This window comes from Mauremys mutica, chromosome 6, assembly GCF_020497125.1.
Source record: "Mauremys mutica isolate MM-2020 ecotype Southern chromosome 6, ASM2049712v1, whole genome shotgun sequence".
Taxonomy (NCBI): Eukaryota; Metazoa; Chordata; order Testudines; family Geoemydidae; genus Mauremys; species Mauremys mutica.
Window position 1 is genome coordinate 12,645,572 of NC_059077.1, and position 23,123 is coordinate 12,668,694.

The following is a 23,123-nucleotide window of genomic DNA, read 5'->3' on the forward strand; positions in this document are numbered from 1 at the left end:
CAGAAGCCTAAACATCTCACATTCCTTTTCCCACACCTCCCCCCTTTATTCAAAATCAAAAGGAGAGGGGAGAAAAAGAAAAGAAAAAAGAAGAGAAAAAAATAATAAAGGTATTAACAAAACATTTCCAACTCATAACAACATAACACTATAATCTATCACAAACCAAAATTAACAAACAATATTTTCTGAGAAGTTACTCTCACTTTATTCAGGAGAAATATGTTCTTCTATACTTCTAACTACCACTTGATATAATCTGGATAGCAATGTCTGCTGGCATAATTTCCAATATTTTTTTCAAGGTCTATAGTACCACAGCGTGCAATAAAACTTAACAAATTGATATTTAAAAAACATTGTAAAGCCATTTAAGGCTTTTAATTCTGAACCTTATAAAACCAACCTATATGATCATGCAATCCTTAACATATAACCCAAAATTCACCAAACAAACAAAAGAAAAACAAAACACAACAAATAGTCAGGATTCCCCCCTCTCTGTTAACATCCCTCAGATGTCAGGCGATCAAACTGACACTGAGGGTGGGGGGAGGGTCCTAAAGAAAACACATCATACTTAACACCACAACAACAATTCTGGCCAGAACAAACAACACAAAAAACACAACAAACAAACACAAAACATACTCTTAACATCAATTATCCCTTATAGTATGCATACTTTTAGTTAACTCATGGTCATTAGATCAGGGTTATACTCTATGTGTACTCTAAATAATAATTGCATGATACTTTAAATGCTATACAGCCAACACAAAATTTCTTTCAAACACAGCTCAAACAAATAACTCATTCACAAAAGATCAAACACGAAAAGTCCTGGCAAAGTTAACAAAACAGTTCTCCTCTGAGGGCTCTGGTTCCGCGGCGATCTTTGCATCTCAGCCAGTCTCACGTCCTCTGTCTTCCAGCAGGTGTGCACTCCCTGCTCCAGGAGCAGCACCTGCACCTCATCGTTCAGCTGATTGTGCTGCTCTACCAGACCAGCGCACTCCCGCCCATTATAGATGATGTAAACTCTTTGTCCTGAGTAAAACTGTAAGCGGTTTCAAGTCTAAAAAGCTGAGCATCATGCTGCTCTCCTCTTCCTGCTTCTTACACCAATCACCCTCATACAAAGCCAGGTGAAAAAACACTCTGCTGAGCTCCGCCTACAACGTGGGGATTTGAACTGTCCCCAATATCCTGTCTGCCAAAGAACTGGGCATAGAAACGCGAACACCCAGCAGAAAGCGCTTCCCCAAGCGCCCAGACAGCACACTCGCCATCTTAACACTCTCCTGCTCCGCTGACACAACAACTCCCATATAGCTGCTTACTTCTAGGTTCGGATGTGCCTCCCTTTTCGGACATCCTGCGGCTCCCAGCCGCTTAACACTATACTCAAATGCGCCCCTCTTTTCGGGCGTCCTGCGCCTCCCTTTTCGGGCGTCCTGCGCCTCCCTTTTCGGGCGTTCTGCGCCTCCCAGCCGCTTAACACTATGCTCAAATGCGTCTCCCCCTTTTTTTTTTTTTTTTTTCCTTTCTCTCTCTTTTTCAGGCAACCGATACTATAGCCCGCAGCTTCTCCGCCATTTGTTGCATCACATCAGGGTCACCATTTGTTGCATCACAGGAGCAGGAACAAAGTCTGACCAACCAGTTTGATCACAAGCAGAGCTCTGTTTATTCCATCCCAGCATGCTCTTATATACAGTTATCAAGCAATCAGGCAATAAAAAATTGGTTAATTAGATTCACTCAAGCACAGCTGTGACCTCATAGGGTAATTATCATCCTATACACCTGTCTAAATTTCCCAGCACACTCAACTCATCCCAGAAGCCTAAACATCTCACATTCCTTTTCCCACACACCCTAATGTCAGCTTGGCCGTACCTGTCGGGTTTGCAAGCTGTGCTGGCCTCATTTCAACATCATTAACTTAAAACACTCTGAAAAATAGGCACCAATTAAATAATATCATCCACATTCTGTTCCAGGCATCCGAGAACTGGTGCAGAGTTACAGAGAAGAGGTTGGAGTCTGTAGAAAGGCTGCTTGTAGAATGCTACCAGAATTTGGGAACGCTTCATATTCACGGTCAGAATTGTGACCATCTTTCTTCCAATGATGTGTAATTAGACTGGGCTACACTTGCTCTTCTATGGACAATGAACCACATCATCCAGCTTCTCTAGAAACACTTACCTTTGGGCACATCCATGGGGTTTAGGCTGCCAATCAGATCTCTGACATAAAGTCCATCGCCCTCATCCTTGCTCAGCCAGTTGTTGCAAGAAAAGTAAAAACGGAGATGAGGCCTGTTCATGTCAGTTACTACCACCCGGTCCAAGAACCAGCTTGCATTCATTCCTGTGTTGTCATGCTCAATTCTACAGCACAAAGAAGGAACAAAATATACCCAAGAGTTTGGATTGGTTGGTGTGATTTTTGACAGCAACTAGCACATTGTTTCAGTGGCACATTTTATATTAGGCAAGGTAAGAGCAGGGGCACCGATTGGGGAGGATGGGGGTGGCAAATGCCCCCCTGTAGGTTTTTGCACTTGTTCAAAGTTCCACAGGGCCAAGAAGGAACCATGGCCTGGTCACTTTTAAGCAGCAGTCCCATACTAAATCAGTATAGCTGCTGCCAGAGTGGTCCAGAGCATTGCTGTGGCTGCACGGTCACAATGCCACTTCAGATCTAACGGAGAGGTGACTGCTCCTATATGGCAGAGCACTGTGGAGTCTGCCAAGAACTCCTGATGACACGAGCTCATACTCTGTTGGATTTACTGGTCTATAAAGCAGGGGGTTGAACCTCAAGTGATTGAATCAACTTACTGGATACAGTATTCACGGGCAGCACATAATGGAGGCTAGGGAAGGCTAAGCCTCCCCAAACATTGCACCAGCAGGAGGCAATGGCAGATTTAGAGGGCCCTGAAAAATCTCCCGCCGCCATGACCCCGGGGCTGGAGGGGCTCTCGCTCCCCGCCATGGCTCTGGAGCACAAAGCTTTTCCGGTCTCAGGGCTGCAGCGGGGTGGGGGAGAGGAGCGAGCAGTGGACAGGGCCTTGGAGGGAAGAGGCAGAGTGGGGGCCGTGGGGGAAGGGGTGGAACAGGGGCAGAGGCAAGGGGGAAGGGATGGAATGGGGTGGGGCCAGGGTCAGGGCCTTGGGCAGAACAGGGGAGAGGCTCCAGGCTCAGAGCTCCAGCCAGGGCTGAGAGCTCCGCTGCAATCCCAGCCGAGGCTGAGAGCTTGACCTCCGGCATCTTGATGTCCTGTATATAGCAGTGACAATATTACACGATACCTTATCTTCTTTATTTGTCCAACATTGTTGGTTTTTATTCGGAACACATCTGTTTTACTTCTCTCAAAGGCAGTTCTACTCCTGTAATATACATATACCAAAAAACACATTACGAAAATCGTTGCTATGTCAGCAAATACATCATCACAGACCCATCAAGGATCAGAGTTTAGGAATGAAGGATCCTCATTTCTGTTATTGGACAAACCTACTTTTCAATATCCTCATTCCTGTGAAAAGGTCTGAATGTACTGGGATTTTTTTAATAACTTTTCCATGCTAATATCTTGACAGGTCTGTAGGCACCCTCTCAGACTCCAACACACCAACTTGGGAAGAAATGCAATGCTGGCCCAAATGGATGCAAACCTTGGGTCATATTCTATATCAGCTAAAAAAAAAAATCTTTCACCTATTAAACAATCACCAGTATAGAAAAGAGCTGCAGTAATGAGTGGTTTGCTACTCTGCTGATGGCAAACAAATTTCAGTGAGGACATTTTTACATTGAGCCATTCATCTTTAAAATTCCAGGCTATTTTTAAAATTTTTTTTTTTATAATATCTCTTCTCCTGTTCTTGAATTCATCTAAAACTACCTGGATAGGTACTAAACTACAGAATCTCTGGGAAAAGGCTTAGGGCATGGTTTTCTGTTGCCATGCACCTTGTGCTTTCATTCAGACCAGTGTGAAGTGCAAATTCAGAATAGTAGACTTTGTCACAGAATTTGTTTTGGCCTGGATGACTACACAAGTTAGACAGCATCAGTGAAACAGGCACTTTGGACCTTCCTGTCTGTTGGCTTAGAGAAGCTCAGCTCATTTCTCTGCTCCATACCTGCAGAGGCTGCTCCCTCTTCCAAAGGTTTCCTTCTGCTTTCTCAGCACATCCCTACATCACCACAAGAGGAGCATGTTCTTCAGCAACAGAACAAGGGTTGTGTTTTAAAGGGGCTCCATGGCCCAGAGCGCTGCTCCGTGGCTGGCAGTTTGATTCTGGAGCTCAAGCACAGATAAAAGACGGTGCGGCTGGGTCATAGATTTCTTTCCCCCTGCTTCTTCTGACATATCAAGACCATAAAAAAATGACCACTGTGTTCAGTTCCTGTACCACCTCCCCAGAACTAGATTGCAATGTGTGTGGGACAGGGACTATTTCTTCTTCTTTATTTGTAAAGTGCTAAGCATTTGACAGAGGTATGTGTGACAGATAAGGCAATTTCCTGCAATAGCCTCGATAGGCTTCATTGTATTCTGCCTCCTCCCCACACTGCAGCCCCACAACCCCTTGTGCTCATTTCTGCCCCACCCCCACCCCCCGCTGCAGCCCCAAGACCGGAGAAGCTCTGGCCCCGGGGTGCAGCAGGGAGTGAGAGCTCCTCCAGTCCCAGAGCCACAGCGGGGGCCCGGGAGCTTGGGCTTCCCCCGCCAGCCCCCTCGCTTCTGTGGAGGACCAGGGTCGGGGTGCTGGGGCTTCTCCCACCCTGCCCGCCTGGAGTTTCTGCCGGGGCACAGGGGTCAGGCATGGGGGCTTCCCCTGCCACCTCGCGGCTTCTGCTGGGGATGGTTAGGGATGCTGGAGCATCCCCCACCCAGGAGCTTCTGCTGGGGACAGGGTCAGGAGCCACTGGGGGGGGGGGGCTTTCCCTGTCCCACAGCTACTGCTGGGGATGGGGTTTGGAGCTGCTGGTGGGGGCTTCCCCGTCCTGCAGCTATTGCTGTGCATGGGGTTTGGAGCCGCTGGGGGGCGGGATTTCCTGGTCCCGCGACTGCTGCCAGGTACAGGGTTGGGGACCACTGCGGGGGCTTCCCCTGCCCTATGATTAGGGCTCCAGGCTTCCACCACCGGGTGGCAGATTTTTTTCCAGGGCCCCCCAGTTGGCTGGGGCCCCGGGCACGGGCCCTGTGGGCCCAGTGGCTAATCCACCACTGTGCTGTGTGGTAACTTATAACTTCAAGCAATACACTGTTGATAGCCCTTGCAGAGAAAGTAAAGTGCAGGCCCTGGCCCGTTTAAGCAGTCTGGCTTGTTGCGAATATCACAGAGTAGCCAGGAGCCAAGTGGTCCCAAGAACCCCAGTCAGGAGTGAGTGAGATGCGGTTCTCACCCAACAGCGGTGACGGCTGGGAGATGGAAGCTGAAAGTGGGTGCCCTTGGTGGCCACGGAGGGGAAATTCAGGTGCCCTGAAATTGTGACAGAAGGTTAAGGGCAGCATGGTCCAGTGGCTAGATCACTGAGCGTCAGGGTATCCAGGTTCCATTCCCCACTCTCCCAGTGACCTTGATGTGGCTTGAACAAGTCAATTCATCCTTCTGGGTCTCTGTATTCTCCATGCACACTTTGTCTGGCTTCAGGCACTGCCTCTTCCTCGGTTTGTGCAGCGCCTAACACAATGCAACCCCAGTCGAGATTTGGGACTCTAGGTTCCACTGTAATACTAATGAACATATACAACAAAAAGCAGTCATCCTATTTGAAAACAAAAAACTACAGCACATCACCATAGCAATGCTGCAATGACAAGTAATTTGTCCTCAGAAAGCCAATGAATACGAATAATCTGAGCAACAGCATCCAGTTTTGCTCAGAACTTTTCCCTCGCCACTTTAGGGTGTCTGCGTGCCAGTGTTTAAAGGTTGTCTGTTTTGTATTCTGCAAATACAAATACATGTGTAGCTTTCAGCCCCAGTACCGATACTGAGCATATTGTGCTAGACCATTGTTGCTACATAAAGAGGCTAAAAGAGTTAACCTTGCCAGAACACTACGGCAAGAGACAATTAAACCCAGCAGAGCTTCCCTCAACCGCAGCTTGGCTGTCAAACTGAAAACAGTCAGCAAGTGCAAGGCAATTAGTTTGCCAGGGGTGAGTGAACATTGTAATGACAGCAGCATCTTCCTGCTCATGCCCTGGAGATCAGTATGGTACTGCAGATTCCCAACGTACTACAGCAATTATGTAAAAGTATCAACTGCAGTTAATTGTCCAAAAGCTTTTAGCAGACTAATTTGAATTGCTGCTGATTTACAGCATTCACGTGACAACACTAAATTAGGGTGGCCAGACAGCAAATGTGAAAAATCGGGATGGGGTGGGGAGTAATAGGAGCCTATATAAGAAAAAAGACCCAAAAATCAGGACTGTCCCTATAAAATCGGGTCATCTGGTCACCCTATACTAAATGTCCGAATACTGCTGGTATCAAGTTTACATGTGACTTCATTATGTTTGTGACACAAGCGCGATACGGCAGTTTCAAGATGCAGAACGCAGACTCGGTGTTTAAACAGCAAAGAGCATGTGTCTGCGTTCACTGCCTCAAATGGTTTCAGAGTGTATGCATCACTTGTCTTGAAGGTGCTTGTGAAGGGATTTGGAACTGTCTGTGGCACGGGAGACAAACTGCTGGAAATGTAATTGTTAAACTGTGGGTGGAATTCAATGAGCATTTAAAGTCTCCCGGCCCTTGAACTGACTGCATAGCATCAAAGAACTGAAATTGAATGCTTAGGAAAAAACAAATAATGTTGTACTTATTAGAGTTGCTTAAATACAGTGGGGGTGGAGGAATTCCAACTAGTGAACTAGTTTGTATAAAGTTACAAAAAAATAAAAAGTAAAGGAGAAATTATTGTGGGCCTCTGCTACAGACCCATCAAGACTGTAAGTGACAGCAGAAAATTCCTGGATCTATTATCACTAAGGAGTTTGATACTATAAGATAATGTAGTCATGGGGGACTGTAATTACCAAGCTCTCTAGTGATAACTGAAGCAGAGGAAAACTTGACTTGAAAATGCAGCTCCAGATTTCTGAGACCCAAAGCTTGGAGGTGTTCAGATGTGGGGTTTTAGACATGATTAGACATTAGCAAAGTATTTGACATGGCACCTTGCATAATTTCTCTTGAAACATTAATTCACATTGGCTTGGATACCAGGGTAGGGGACTACAGAGCTAGGTTTCAGGCTGGGTTTTATTTCACATTTCTAGTAATGATCTGGAAGTTGTGGATTCAATTTAACAGCACTAAGGTGTAACACAGTGGGTAATCATATAAAAACTAAAGCTGAGTGAATAATTCACAATAGATAGTGTATGCAACTAATTTCACTGAGTAGAGTATAAAATTCTCAGATATATTTGTTATCCAAAGCAACCAAACAGGAATTCATTCAGAGAAGTCCAGTGGCCTCTCTCACATAGAAGGTTAGACTAGAGCAGTGGTTCTCAACCTTTTGGGCTCAGGACCCATTTGTAAATGTTTATGGCAGGGCCGCCCAGAGGATTCCGGGGGCCCGGGGTCTTCGGCGGCGGGGGCCCTTCCATTCCGGGACCCGCCGCCGAAGTGCCCCGAAGACCCGCCGCCGCCGAAGTGCAGCCCGGTCTTCGGCGGTAATTCGGCGGAGGGGGGCCCCCCGCCGCGGGTCTTTGGGGCACTTCGGCGGCGGGGGGCCCTTCCGTTCTGGGACCCGCCGCCGAAGTGCCCCGAAGACCCGTGGCGGGGGGCCCCCCTCCGCCGAATTACCGCCGAAGACCGGGCTGCACTTCGGCGGCGGGTCCCGCTCCATCTTCGGCGGTAATTCGCCAGCGGGGGGTCCTTCCGCCCCGGAGCGGAAGGACCCCCCGCCGGCGAAGACCGGGAGCAAAGAAGCTCCTGCGCCCAGCCCCACAAGAGTTTTCCGGGCCCCCCGGATCGAGTGAGGGACCCCGCTCCAGGGGCCCTGAAAAACTCTCATGGGGGCCCCTGTGGGGCTCGGGGCCTGGGGCAAATTGCCCCTCTTGCCCCCCCCTCTGGGTGGCCCTGGTTTATGGCCTGTCACAACCCAGTAAATAGTCTGGGGGTGGTAGTTAAGCTGGTAGTTAAGCTTAGAGGTTCTCATGCAGGTCCCCACATCTGTACCCTAGAGTTCAGAGTGAGGAAGGAACCTTGACAGGATTAATTATATAAACCACCCAGTTAGGACACAGAAACAATACCCTGTGATCTGCTACTAATTAACATAGTGAAAATTGCAAATTTTACAGTCAAATATACAATTCAAAATTCACCTTCAGAACTAGTACATATCTCAAGTGTTTTAATGTGTGTGGGACGCAAAGATTAAACAACTGAGATTATTGCCTAAGCGAAATTCACATAAGAAATTGAAATTTTGGACATTTATGGGAAATTGTTTTCCCTATTTAATCAGCTAATAACAATCCTTTGCAAAGCTTAGCCTCTAGGAACATACAGAAATTACTACCTGCTAAAGTAGGTAGGTATAGGAATAGGACCAAAAGTCTTTACTGTTAATGTAGTAGACTGAATGATATTAGCTTTGAAAGAAAGGCAAAAATCAGTGGATTAATGATAAATTAAACTATATTTCTGATGCACATTTTACCTGACAATGTATTTTGCATACATCATGAACCCTCCCTTCTCCCCTTCATCTTGCACATCTTCATAGAATAATCTGTAAAAGCACTCTGAGATCATGGAGGAAAGGTTGAATCGAAGTCCGTAGTATTCTTATTATTAAAGATATAAATTTGGGATAAATTAAAGAGTTGCTCTGCTGAATTAGCACAGAGATCTTCTTAGTATCTTAGCAGTAACTCTGTTACTCTTCTTAAATCTGATTGTGATTTGTTTGTTATAGCTGCTATTGATGTTTTAGAAGAACCTCTAGTAGAAATGACTCTAGAAGGTACTGTAGGTGATACAGATCAACTCTCAGCCCTTTTCTATGAAAAAAAAAGGTGTTTTTATAACATGTGTTAGCTAATGTGGTAAAAACCTACTGTGGACAAGGCACAATACAGTACAGTTCTTACATGAGCTAGCTGGTGGGGATAAGCCATAGGCTCTATCCTATTGTTTTCTTCGACTTCCATGTGAAAACTACAAACTGCCTTGTCCACAGCAGGATTTTACATTTGTTAGCTAAGATGTGGTAAGAGAGCACCTTTTCTCCTAGTGTGGATGCACCCTAATGCAAGGTAACTATTGCCCTTCCATGAGGGATGAATAATCCAGATGTTTTGGCCTTCAAATCTGTCATCAAAGCTTTTAGAGAGACAAGGTGAGTGAGGTAATATCTTTTGTTGGTGAGAGAGACAAGCTTCCAAGTTTACAACACTCCTGCTATTGCATCCCAGAATGATGTTCACTTCTTTTGCAACAATATTACATTGTTGACTCATATTTAGTTTGTGATCCACTATAACCTGTTGTCATTCTGCTGATAAAATGATGCTAAATCAGTAATCTGCAGACAGGACTGCATAAGGCAGACAAACATCAAAAGACACCCCAGATGGGAAAGGTGGCAGCTGAGAAAGTACACCCAGTACAAGCATCAGGGGCGCCAGAATGGGGGCGGGAGTGGGGGTATGGCTCCATCACTTTTAAAAGTGGGAGGGCCGTTCCTCAGGGAAAGGGAAGGCGCGAGGATGGGGGCTAGGGGAAAAGGGGAGGCGTGGAGGTAGGGCCATGGTTCGGGCGCCAGTGGCCACCCCTCTTTTAGGGAGCTTCCCTCGCTCCTGACAAGCATCCATATGACAAGGACATTATTTCCTGTTTGCTAGGAATAATCTGTCATCAGATGGCAGGGGCCAAGCAAATTGTTTAAACAAAGCATGAAAACCTTGCTGCCTGGCTTCTGCACAATGATGGAATGGTCACACTTACAAAGATGTAATTCTGTGCAATCAAAGTGTGCGAGAACACAGAGGAGATGGTGTCCAGTAGGACATGACAGCCCAGCATTAGGCTAAATCTATGATAGCTCAGAAATTGTTTTACAGCCAACAGAGGACTTGCCAACAATCCATTTAAGAAGCCAATTCAATGCCTTAGCTGCCTATGCTAGAAAAGCTAATGCAAGAATTCAGCCCTTAAGTCTCAGCTGCCAAATATGTTCTATACATGGCTGCAGCAGTTGGCACAGGTGCTGAAAGTAATTGGCAGAGGCTAAAGGCCAAAGCGAGAGCGCCAGCAAGTCAAGTGTTGTAATTGACTGCTGGTGTTAACTGCTACACAAAAAATGTGATTGATTTACATCTAAACCTAAAAAACATGGAAATGATGACTTAAGGTAACAAATAAACATTCTATCACCCTTGCAGCCCATACCTTCATTTAACAGTAGTGATGTGTGAAAACCCAGTGATTGAAAGTTCACATTACATGTTCCAATAACCTTAACTTTGACCCACAACACAAGCTTATGAGCTCTTTCAATGTATGTCTTGTGGGTCAGAGTTAAGGTTGTTATTGTAATGTGTAATGTGACTTTTTAGGCTGATATTGTTGTGAAACAAATGAATAAACTGTACAAATATAGAAGACATTCTATAAGTCATGTTTTTTTACTTTTAAGACCAATGAGGGGGTTAATGGTGATGTTCTTGTTATGTATTTTGTATATCGGTTATTTGCTTTAGAAATTTAGTACCTATACTCAAGGTTGCTCAACACTTCCCATTATAAGACCCTGTTTTAGGACGTATACTCAAGGTTGCTCAACACTTCCCATTATAAGACCCTGTTTTCAGTTCTTACAACTTTGCCATACTTTCATCAGTTGAGCCAAAATTTCCTAAGACAGCTATTAGCTTCAGGCTGAATTGTTTTTTGAATGTTTCAGCATGCTTCAGTAATTTCTGAAAAATGCCAAGTTGAAAATAGTCTTGCAAATGTTTTATTAAGAAGCTCTACCACTTCAATGCTTTGGAGTAGAGAATTGAAATTTGGTAGAGTGTTCCCCTTTACATCAGTGATATGTATAATGTTATTTCCATGAGAACACACACTACTTTGGCCACATTTATAAACCTTTGAAAAAATCTGTTTGCACATGCTCAGTAGAAACGTCTTAGAATTTAGCTGCTGAATTCTTCAAAGATTCTATCTGTACTGAGAATGTGCCCAGGGATTCATGGCCTGAGCAAGACCTTCCCTGCAATTGCAGCTCCCAGGTGTTGCTTACTGAATTGAAGACATCATCATAATGCATATGCATTAGAGGGATCAACTTAAGGTTGCATAGGTAACTTGAAATCTGGCATTTCCTAATTTTTGAGTACTAGACTTCACAACCTTAACATTTTTTTCATGTAGTTTTTGGCGTACAACAATGACTATTGATTAACAAAAAGTTGTGGGTGAAAGAGCAAGAATGCCCTTTTTAAAAAAATATGAAATATATAACTCCAGACTGTTTTGTCATTTACACCAGTATTAATCTGCAGCACCTCATCAACTCTACTGAATGCAATGGAATTGCACTAGTGTGAATGACAGCACAATTTGAGCCATTAAAAGAAAAATGTGTCAGTCAAGTCCCTTTTCTTGCACAAGTGTTTCTAAGCCTGCTGGAGACTGGAGAATTGTTCTAGCTGTGCTTTTCATGGGCCATGCAAAATAGGCTGATTTTTCTTATTTTAAGAAAAACCTTGGATAACACTTTCTAGGTTAATGTATTTACTGAAGTTAATTGTCTTCCCTTCCTTACATTTATTGATTTATTTTATAGTTATTAAATAAAAACCAAGAGTAAAATCCTGGCCCAATTGATGTTAGTGGCCACATTTCCATTGACTTCAATGGGAGTAAGGTTTCACCCCAGATCTTCTGCTGATTTAATTCAGTGTAGCCCCATTGACTTCAGTTGAGCTATAGAGATTTACATCAACTGAGGATCTGGCCCAATGTGTAGATATTCCTGAATTCATCTTTATTTGACTGGATTGTGAATCAGAAAAGCCTTGTGTGAAGATAATTCAAGACCAGGTAGAAGAGTTTGCCAATTCAAAAACTGCAGCATGTTTGAAAAAACTATATCAATCCACAGTACCTTCAATCTCATTAATATTACAACAACCCAGCTATCACTTACCAATCTGCTCCTAGCCAGGAACAGTTCTTTCACCTTTGCTTCAAGTTTCAGTAATTGCTAAACCATTTTAACAATTTAGAAAAAAATACATGAATATATATTCCACTTGTCATAAATAGGACTGGGTAACTGTGAGATTGTAATTTAATGAACAAAAATAACATAGCTAGCTAAACACTGGGGTGTAAAACATTTAGTGGTAGCAGCATTGCTACCCTAGTGATGTGATTTATTTAGTCTATCCCATCCCATCACCCTCAGTCCAAGAGCTGTAGAGGCCACAGTGCAGCGAATCTTGGGCAAAGGTGGCTAAGGACAGGAAAAATTAGTGGAGGATCTTCAGAATTCTACCCCTGCTGCAGAGGACGCCCCTGGGAACAGGGAACACCTGCAGAACAGCTATGGGAGGTGACGAAGGCAGGAGAAATGCCATAATTCTGTGAGGAAAAGCAGGGGACTGCTGACTCTGAATCTGGGTCTAGTCAGAGTCAGTGTGCAAACACACTGTGAAACCCATGAAAAGACAAACTTTTTACAGTGGCCTTGTGCTAGGGTGACCAGATAGCAGGGGCGGCTCTACAAATTTGGCCGCCCCAAGCAGTCATGCCCGGGAGGCGCCCCCGAGCCGCGGGAGCAGCGGACCTCCCGCGGGCATGACTGCAGAGGGTCCGCTGGTCGCGCGGCTCGGCTGGACCTCCCGCAGCTGCGGGCGGTTCGCTGGTCCAGCGGCTCCGGTTGAGCTGCCGCAGGCATGCCTGCGGGAGGTCCAGCCGAGCCGCGGGACCAGCGAACCGTCCGCAGTCATGCCGGCGGGGGGGCCACAGGAGGCGCCGGCCGAGCGTCCCCTCCGCAGTCATGCCTGCGGCAGGTCCGCTGCTCCCGGGGCTCCGGTGGACCTCCCGCAGGCATGACTGCGGCAGGTCCGCCGGCCCAGCCTGCCGCCCCCCCGGGAAAGGGCCGCCCCAGGCGGGTGCTTGCCCCGCTGGGCTCTGGAGCCGGCCCTGCAGATAGAAAGTGTGAAAAATCAGGACAGGGTGTGGGGGTTAATAGGTGCCTATATATGAAAAAGCCCTGATATTGGGACTGTCCCTATAAAATCAGGACATCTGGTCACCCTACCTTGTGCTTGGGTCTGACTGAGCTGCGCTGAGTGCAGGACCCCCCTTGGGAAGCAAAGTGGCCTTCTGCTCTTTGGTTCTGGGCATGGTTGGGCGCTGTGCGAACTACCCAGCCTCAAGGTTACTCCAACCTTCTCCCAGCTGCCCACAGCAGCCAGAGCACATCAGTGTTATGGCCATTACCCTAGCCATGACCTACTAGGGTGGGGCTCTGATGCCAGCAGCACAAAGCCATGACACTCACTCCTTGCCACCTGCAAATTTTCCTTATACCAGATCCACCAGCTTTACACCTGCTTTGTGCTGGAAAAGACGTGCAAAAGAGCTGTAGGAGAAAAAAGAATTTGGCCCAGTATATTGAAGACCCTAGACATGACTTAACCCTATTTAATGAGATCAAAAAACTTCTCTTTCATTATACTGGAAAGATTCTGGAAGCTTCCATTTCCAGAATTCATGGTTTTTATGACAAGTCAGTATGATAATTCATGTAGGTTTTTACAATTAACTTATTGTTGGACAAAATGTTAAAAACACATGATATTTCATCACCTTGTCATGTCTTGTCATAATTTTACTTTGCAGGCATGTGTGCATGACAAAAAGGTCTGAAATGTCATGTATTTCACTACCAGCACACAATCACAAAAAAAACCACCCCTGTGCTAAACCAGAAGCTGAAATGGTAGTACCTTCATTAGGAAATGCATGGTATTTTATCTTTTTATCATATCATCTATGCCATAAAATAAATATGTATAAAATGTCATGCATTTGCAGTCATTTCATCAGTGAACTCTATATAAACTCCTAGTTGGAAGATGCATGAGATTCCATCCTTTTGCCATATTCACAAAGTTGAGTAAAACATTTAGGGGCAGTCTGGCTACTCCATTGCTCACCTCATATCTGGGAGAAAAGATTAATCGATTAAACAGTAGGACAGGAACCTATATCTGGAATAATTTCCTCTTGTTTTTGCCTGATAAACCACCACAATTCTGTCAGCATTTGCTTATAGGTGCTGGAAATTTTAGCTAGCATTTAGGAAACCATGAGTGGAAAACTGTAGTCAGGGTAGAAATGGTTATCTCCCAGGGAACTACATTTTAAGAACCTCAGAATGCAAAAGGCTTGTTTGCTATGACTCTCATTTCCAGCCATCTTAGCCCTCTGCTTTCCTCTATTACAAGGATGAAGTTGATAATGCTAGACACCATCACAGTGTTTTTGAACAGAGTCATACTTATGCCAATCGTACAGTAAAACCACCACCATCTCTTCTTTCTTTCATTCAGAGAAATACAACTAATGCTTCTGGAAGGAAAAATCATTAACTAGAGTGTCAGCGAAGACTTACACAACTTGTAACTCATTTAAGGTCACCATGGGTTTAAAAATAGCCAGCATTTTTATTGGGATATCTTCGCTTCCTCTTTAAAGGGCATGCAGTATTTTTTTTAAAGTGTGTTTTGGATTCTTTCCAAGGCCACCAGCAGAACAACATTTCAGTGCAACGAAGGGTATGTCTACACAGTAATTAAGGACCCTTGGCTGGCCCAAGTCAGCTGACTCAGGCTCCCCGAGGTTGGGCTGCAGGGCTGTAAAACTGAAATGTAAACATTCAGGCTTGGGCTGGAGCTTGGGCTCTGGGACCCTCCCGTCTTGGGATCCCAGATCTTAGGATCCAGCCCAAACCCAAACATCTACACAGCTATTTTACAGCCCCACCGCGCAAGCCCGAGTGAGCTGAGATGGGCCAGCCACCACGGGTCTTTAACTGCTCTGCAGACATACCCTAAAGACATACCCGTTCTCACCTAAAAGCTGACCAGGAGAAAACTCACTGTAAAACAGGTGCCTTTAATGGCCTTACCAATTCCCATAAGACAGATAGGAGTGCTGTAATGGGAGAGCAGCAGCGTTCAATGGGTAGAGCAGCAGAGGGGGAGTCAGGAGAACTGGGCGCTGTTCCCACTTCTGCCACTCACCAGCTCTGCGAGCTTGGGCAAGTCACCTTGTAGCCTCAGTTTCCCCACTTGTAAAATGAGGAAAATGATACTTACCTTGTAAAGTGCTTTGAGATCAATGGATAAGAGATATGATGCATTAGGGGGTTTAGATAAATATATACACAGCAAGTTCTCACTGCTATTGCTAATGATGGCTGGAATAGTCAAAACAAAACACCTCTGTGAGTAGTGATTTCAGAATATAAAATATGGCAAACAGGTCTGAAATTTCATGTATTTTCATTACCATTCCCATATCATTTTTCTTTACAGAATCTCATGTTTGAGTTGCTTCACTGGGAAGAGAAGCTCTTTTGAGGATAAAATTTAAAATAGCTTCAGGTACCTCTTGTCGGTGCTGTAGAAACGGAGAAAATGTGAAGTTACCGTATGACATTAACAGAGGGTTAGTATTTTCTGAAACACATTTGCAACAAAACTAAACTAGCAAGCATAATGAAAGATAAAACTAATAATCCCCTTTAGATCCTACAGGTAAGGCAAATGAATATTTTTTCTATTAAAACATTGTTCTGCCAAAGGGGAAGTTAGAAACTATTGAGCAATAATATTTTAATATTGCAGACAATTTTGTTATCAGCACATGTTAGTCTGATTAGATCCAGGTAAAGCATAGCCCTGTCAAGCAATCGGACTGAGTGGAATCTCAGCTGGAGCACTGTGAACTCCAAATGCTCAAAAAATCAAAAATATTTTCTCTCTTCAGAGTCAATAATTTTCAAAAGGGGCAAACAGCGTGGTTTCTCTTGGGTTTTAAAATCAAAATTATCATAGAATCACAAGGGACCTCAGCAAGTCCCATCCCCCGCCAGAATTCTACCTCACTTCCCTAAATGGCCTTCTTAAGGATTGAACTCACAACCCCAGGTTTAGCAGGCTAATGCTCAAACCACTGAGATATCCCTCCTTTCTATAGTTAGCTTTAAAAAAATATGATCTAGTGAATAAGGCGCTAGATTGGAAGGCAGGAATTCTGGGTTCTGTTTGCAGCTCAGCCACTGTGTGACCTTGGGTAAGTCACTTCAACAGCCCGTGCCTCAATTTCCCCTACTATTTGTGTTATCTATTCAGCGTGTAAGCTCTCTGGGGCAAGGACTGTCACTGCACTTGTGTAACCCACTGGTGAGAGTATGTTACAGATTCTTGTCTGAGTCAATCCAGGAATGATACGAGTCTGTTACTGGATAAGTTAGAGGGCTCTGGGTCCTTAGCTCAAACTGTAGCAGCTCATGCTATTACCTTGGATATTCCTGGTTCAGCCCCTTGTGCTGGCCAAGATGGCAGCCATCACACTTGTACAAAGCCTCACACAAAGGACTCTCATTCTTAGTTTGAGAGACTGAGTAATACAAATAATAAATACTGCTACTAATAAGAAGAATTTGTAGAATAGTTTTTCAAAAAATAGACTCTCCATGGGTGGGAGCAATTTTGCACATGCAACCATGTGCACAGAACTGTACATGTCTACATTAGTGACACAAATTTCAAACCCTGCCCTCAGATGCTTATGTAATAAAACCCAAATTAGTCAAAGAACTTTCTCAGGAGCCTATGGGGTATCGGTGAAGTGCCCATTACATTGGATGGCTCTCTCCTCTGTGAAAGAGAGCCAGTGGGCGAAAAAAGGATATTATGAACAGGACCCGGGAAAGCCAGCCATATTTCAAATAAAACTCTAGTCTCACAAGTCTGCTGTGCCATAAGGAAAGCTACATGCTGTTTTTTAACTGCAAGTTAATCATGTCGGTGAAGACCCCTGCAGTGGTTTCCCTGACTGTTCTTAGCTCTTTCCAATAATGAGTTCCAACCTTCCACAGCCTAGTGTCAGGCCCATAAAGCAGAAATGGGTTGTTTTTTTAAAAATTCACAGTGTTCTGAAACATCTCCTTTATGTGCAGATCTACACATTCAGCTGGTGGCCACTGGCACAGCTCCATCAAAATCAATGGATTTACACTAGAGGAAGGTCTGGCCCATATTTTCCTCATCCACTAACTCTTATTTGCACTGGTTCCAGACAGCTGGCCTTTATCTGTAGGCCAGGGCATTAACCCTTTACATTCCATGCCCCATACAAATGTTCAGGACCATAACTTTCAACAGCACAGGTCAACGTTTTCTGCCCTGGGTGCTGAGCACATGCAGCTTCCGATGATTTCTCTGGAAGTTGTGGGTGGTCAACAGTTATGAAAAACAGGCTACATACACAAGTGACTATATATGGAGTCAAGAGCCTAACTTTAGGCACCCAGGTGAGAAAATATTGACCTTTCATTTCAACACTGTGATGAAGAAGTCAGGATGTACCAAGAACCCTACAGGTGTTACCATGGCAGATGTACAGAACTGTCCGTGAAAGAGATGTAGGCACTCAAGGCATACAGGGCCCAGACCTGCAAGGCAATGAGTGCTCTCCACTCCAATCTAACTTCCTGGGAAATGAGAGTGTTCAGCAAATTGCAGGGTTGGACCTTACAAAGTATGGTCTGCAGAACATCTTTACACATGAGGGTTTGTAGGGTATTGGAGTGAGAAATATCCAATAGTATGAATCTGCATTTTCCTTACAAAATCTGCATATATTTAGGCTATGTTCCATCTGCATCTATCAGCAAAATATTATTATGTTTCAACAAAAGCAATACAAATTATTGAATGCAGAGTGGCCCTTAGGGTTATACTATTCTCTCTAATACTCACTTGCTGGTAAGATGAGTCTTCGGTGTGATCCCAAATTCTCCAAAGAGAGTAACAAAGACATTGGCGTCAGTTCCTGCTCCTCGTACATCTCCTGTCACAGTCACCACCTCATAAACTGTTGGAGAAGAAAAGAAAAATTACTCACAGATCACTTCACCCACTACTGAAACGTATCCATCTGTGGGGTGGAACACATCACTGCTTAACACTACAGGTTAGAATTTACCCAACTAAAATTGTTGTGGATATTTATGTAGACAGATGAAATTTACTCAGATTGGAATTGGGCAGGACAGAGTTAATTCAAACAAAATAAGCCTCTGTGTGCATATCCATGCATGCGTGTACATATTTTTAATGTATGTTATTTATATAACAAGGTTTTTTTAAAAAAAATAGGTACCTAAAATTAGACTCCTCGGATTTTCAAAAATACCTAAGTGAAGGGACTTATACACCTCTACCTCGATATAACACCACCTGATATAACACGAATTCGGATATAACGTGGTAAAGCAGCGCTCTGGGGGGGGGGCTGTGTGCTCCGGTGGATCAAAGCAAGTTCGATATAACGCGGTTTCACCTATAATGTGGTAAGATTTTTTGGCTCCCGAGGACAGCGTTATATCGAGGTAGAGGTGTACTTCTAAGTCACTTAGGTGCTTTACAAATTCCACCCTTAGATCCTTGGATTTAGGAGCCTAATCTTAAGTAGCCATGTTTGAAAACCTTTGCCATATTATATATCATGTCAAGTTAAAAAAAAGCATCCACTAGGTTGAGTTATAAATTCCTTCTACTGCCACTTTTCCAACTGCTCGTAACATCCTCAGACAAACTCCTTCATGGCTGAAGTCTTCCATACTTGGTCTAAGCCCAAAGGTAAATTTGTAATTAATGTTTGAGCAAAATTGGTTGAACTATTTTTGATTTATGCATGTGTCAAAGCAATGTCCTCTTCCTATTTGTTCCAATGAGATATTTGCATAAGGCTAACTGAGAAACGAATAAAGCTAGAAAGTTCAAATTTGACTTATTTTCTAGATCTCACTGAAGTGTAAATGTTAAAGAATGGTGAAGACAGGGTGGCCATACAGAATGATCTGGGTCATTTGGTAAGCTGGACCCATTCAAAGAAAATGAGTTTAAATACAAGCAAATGCATCTAGTAACAAAAAATACAGCTCATACCTACAGGGGAAAAAAGAACTGTATCCTGGAAATCAGCAACTCTGAAAAGTGCTTAGCAGTTATAGAGGACATACAATTCAGGAGTTCCCAGAGCACTGCTGTGACCAAAAGGGCTAGTGTGATGCTTGGATGTGTAAACAGGGGAGTAGTGAGTAGGAATTGAGAGGTGATTTTACCTCTTTACAGCATTGCTGAGACTGATACTGGAATGCTGCATCCAATTCTTGTATCCACATTTTAAAAACAATGTTACAAAATTGGAGAAGGTGCAGAGAAGAGCCACAAAAATGATCTGAAGGCAGGGAAAAAAAAGCCTTATAGTGAGAGACTTAAGGAGCTCATTCTGTTTAGTTTATCGAAAAGAAGATGAAGAGAACTTGATTATGGTGTATATGTACCATCATGGGGAGAAAATGAAGGGTGTATTAAAAGGCTATTTAACCAAGCAGAGAAATGCATAACAAGAACTAACAGATGGAAGTTCAAGCCAAACAAGTTCAATAAGACAAATTTTTAACAGTGAGGATGATTAACCATTGGAACTGGATTCTTCATCTCTAGCAGATTTCAGATCAAGACTGGATGCCTTTCTGAAAGAGATGCTTTAGTAAAACAATAGTTAGTGGGCTCAATGCAGGGGTAACTGGATGAAATTCTATGGCCTCTGGGCTTGTCTACACTACAAAATGTAAGCAGAGAACCACAGCACCTCACTTTTTCTTCACAGTAAACATGCAATACCACCAAATGTGTGTGCCCGCTAAAGTTTAACTGGACTTTGATTGTAACTGTATACTCACCAGAGGTGCCTTCCCTGGCATCATAGTTGGCCACCGTGATGTCCTGTGACCGCGCCCCCCCCGGGCTTCAGGGTTAAAAATATTTCCTGGCTCTCTGGGAGAATGGATCCACCGCTCACCTGTTTCCCATTCTCCTCCATCTCCTCTTCCTCATCCACCATATCGTCCTCCTTGTTGTCCCTAGACTCACACACCTGTGAGGTGTCCATGTTGCTTGTGAGGGTGCTGGTAGGATAACGCCCGATAAGTGCATGCAGCTCATTGTAGAACCGACATGTGTGGGGTTCAGCACCAGAACAATTGTTCGCCTCCCTTGGCTTCTGGTACGCTTGGCGAAGTTCTTTTATTTTCACACGGCACTGCTGTGTGTCCCTCATGTAGACCTTCTCCCCCATTCCACGAGCGATCTTTGCATAGATGTCAGCATTTCTTCTGCTGGATCGGACTCTTCTCCCCACACAGTGATGAGATCCTTTGGGACGGGTGGGTCACACAGACCCCATTGGCCACCTGATGTGCTGAGACTACCTCTGAGCCTGTTTTCCCTGCCAGCTTGGGACTTCAGAACCCTGTCTTGTTGAGTCAGACACGCTAGCCTGCTGCAAACACCAACCCAGGTCTGAACCACGTCCCCCAAAAGCTGCAGACTTAACTGATTATGGCTTAGAAAGTGTTCCTATCTCTAGCACCTAGATACCCAGTTCCCAATGGGATCCATACCCCAAATAAATCTGTTTTACTCCATATAAAGCGTATACAGCGCAAACGCATAAATTGTTCATCCTCTTTAACACAGAGAGATATGCACAGCTATTTGCTCCGCCAGGAATTACTTACTTACTCTGGGTTAATTAGTAAGTAAAAGTGATTTTATTAAATATAAAAAGGAGATTTAAGTGGTTCCAAGTAATAGCAGACAGAACAAAATAAGTTACCAAGCAAAATAAAACAAAAATACGCAAGTCTAAGCCTAATACAGTAGGAAACTGAATGTAGGTAAATCTCACTCTCAGAGATGCTCCAATAAACTTCTTTCACCAACTAGACTCCTTCCTAATCTGGGCCCAATCCTTTCCCTGGTACAGTTCTTGTTAGCTCCAGCTCAGGTTGTAGCTAGGGGATTTCTCATGAGTGCAGCCCGTTTTGTTCTGTTCCATTTCCTTATATAGTTTTGGCACAAGGCGGGAATCTTTTGTCTCTTTAGGTCTCCACCCGTCCTTCTAAATGGAAAATCCCCAGGTTTAAGATGGATTCCAGTACCAGGTGACATGGTCACATGTCCTGCGACACCCCCAACCTTCATTCTTCCTGACCTGACTCACAGGAAGGCTTGCAAGTAAACAGAGCCATCTACAGTCAATTCTCCTTGTTGATGCGAGTCATCAAGATTCTAAACCACCATTAATGGCCCAGCTTTGCATAACTACAATAGGACCTTGGAGTTATATTTTATAGTCCTAGTTTCAGATACAAGAATGATACATTCATACAAATAGGATGAACACACTCAGTAGATTATAAGCTTTGTAATGATACCTTACAAGAGACCTTTTGCATGATGCATATTCCAGTTACATTACATTCATGCTCATTAGCATATTTTCATAAAATCACATGGAGTGCAACGTCACATCCACCACCTTCTGTGCAGACCAAGCTGGCGCATGTTTGGGGTGTGTAGTCTCCATAATCAGCTGTGCTCAAGCTGGCATGCTTCCAATGCCGATCAAACAGGAAATGGGAAATCAAAAGTTCCCAGGGCTTTAGCAGGGGAGGAGCTGTTTCCTGTGTACCTGGCTGCAGTGCAGCAGAGTTGAGAATGATCTCCAGAGGGGTCGAAGATGAGCATTGTGGGACACCACCTGGAGGCCAATTAAGTCAAATTACACAACGCTGCATCTGCACTACCTCGCAGGCGACCCACGAAAATTGAACTAAGCGCTATACCTATCGCAGAGGTGGATTACGGACGTCGACATTAGAGGTGACTTAGGTCAGCGTAAAGAACCTGGTAGTGTAGACACATACATTAACAGGTCAGCTTAAGGTGGCTTTCTTCAACCTAGCTTTTTAGTGTAGATGAGGCCTCTGTTATACATGGCAGGCTAGGTGATTTAATGGTCCTTTCTGACCTTCAGGTCTATGAATATTAGATATCTTTGATATCAACTATATTTCTAGGCACAAAGCGGTGGAGTTAAGGCTGAACTTTCGACCTTTAAACTCAGCAGTCCCATCTTAACACTGTGAGAATGTCAATTTTGTCTGGATATGTAATAATTATTACATATTCTATTATTGCACATTTCTGTGGCTGCAGACATACACACATAAAAAAGAAACAAAGCATTCACCAATACTGTTGACACTGAGCAGTAATAACAGTCATCCACTATCACCCATCTCAAAACACCAGCAGGGAAGAAACTCATTCAGAGTTTTAGCCTAAAAGTCTAGAAAATATTTGTCTGGAAAGAAAACTGAGCTAGTTTACACCAAGTCCTGATGGCCAGCAAACTCTGCTATACAGACAACACTGAAATGGTCTAGATCAGATGCTCCCAAACTGCGGTCTACAAGGACTTTACTGGAGACTGGCTGGTCACATGGTGCTGGCTTCCCTTCCTTATTTACAGCTGCTCCATTGATTTCAAAATCAGCTAGAAATACCCAAATACTTTCCTAGTATCATCTTTCAATGAAAGCAATTGCTATAGCCACCACAGTGATCTGGCATGTCCACAGATAGGACAGGGAATGGGCCACATGACAGTCTATTAAAACCTGGTTAGTGCTCTACTAAAGTTTGAGAATTCCTTGGGTGAGGTGCCTTATGCATGTGCTCAAAGGAAAACAAGGTTTTGTATTAACCACATACCATGAATAGGAAACCCACAGCATGCAAACCAATTTTTTGCCTCCACAAAGCAATGTTTCACTTTCAGCTTCCGCCAGCTTGTAGGTCCTTGTGGGTCATGGATACAAGCTGTGAAAGATTGGTATGTTGCTAATGGTCAGAACCTTTAGTCACATTTCCAGCCAATGGAAATAAACATATAA

General features: G+C 44.1%; 1 protein-coding gene across 1 annotated transcript in view; it reads right to left on the reverse strand.

Moving 5' to 3' along the window:
• The window catches only part of LOXHD1 (lipoxygenase homology PLAT domains 1), a 281,541-nt gene that overhangs the window by 182,299 nt on the left and 76,119 nt on the right, over positions 1 to 23,123 (reverse strand). The window contains exons 8-10 of the mRNA XM_045021840.1: positions 18,073 to 18,187; positions 3,326 to 3,406; positions 2,215 to 2,399 (exon numbers count right to left, since the gene is read on the reverse strand). Of these exons, the coding sequence (XP_044877775.1) occupies positions 2,215 to 2,399; positions 3,326 to 3,406; positions 18,073 to 18,187 (381 nt within the window). The remainder of the gene's footprint in view (positions 1 to 2,214; positions 2,400 to 3,325; positions 3,407 to 18,072; positions 18,188 to 23,123) is intronic.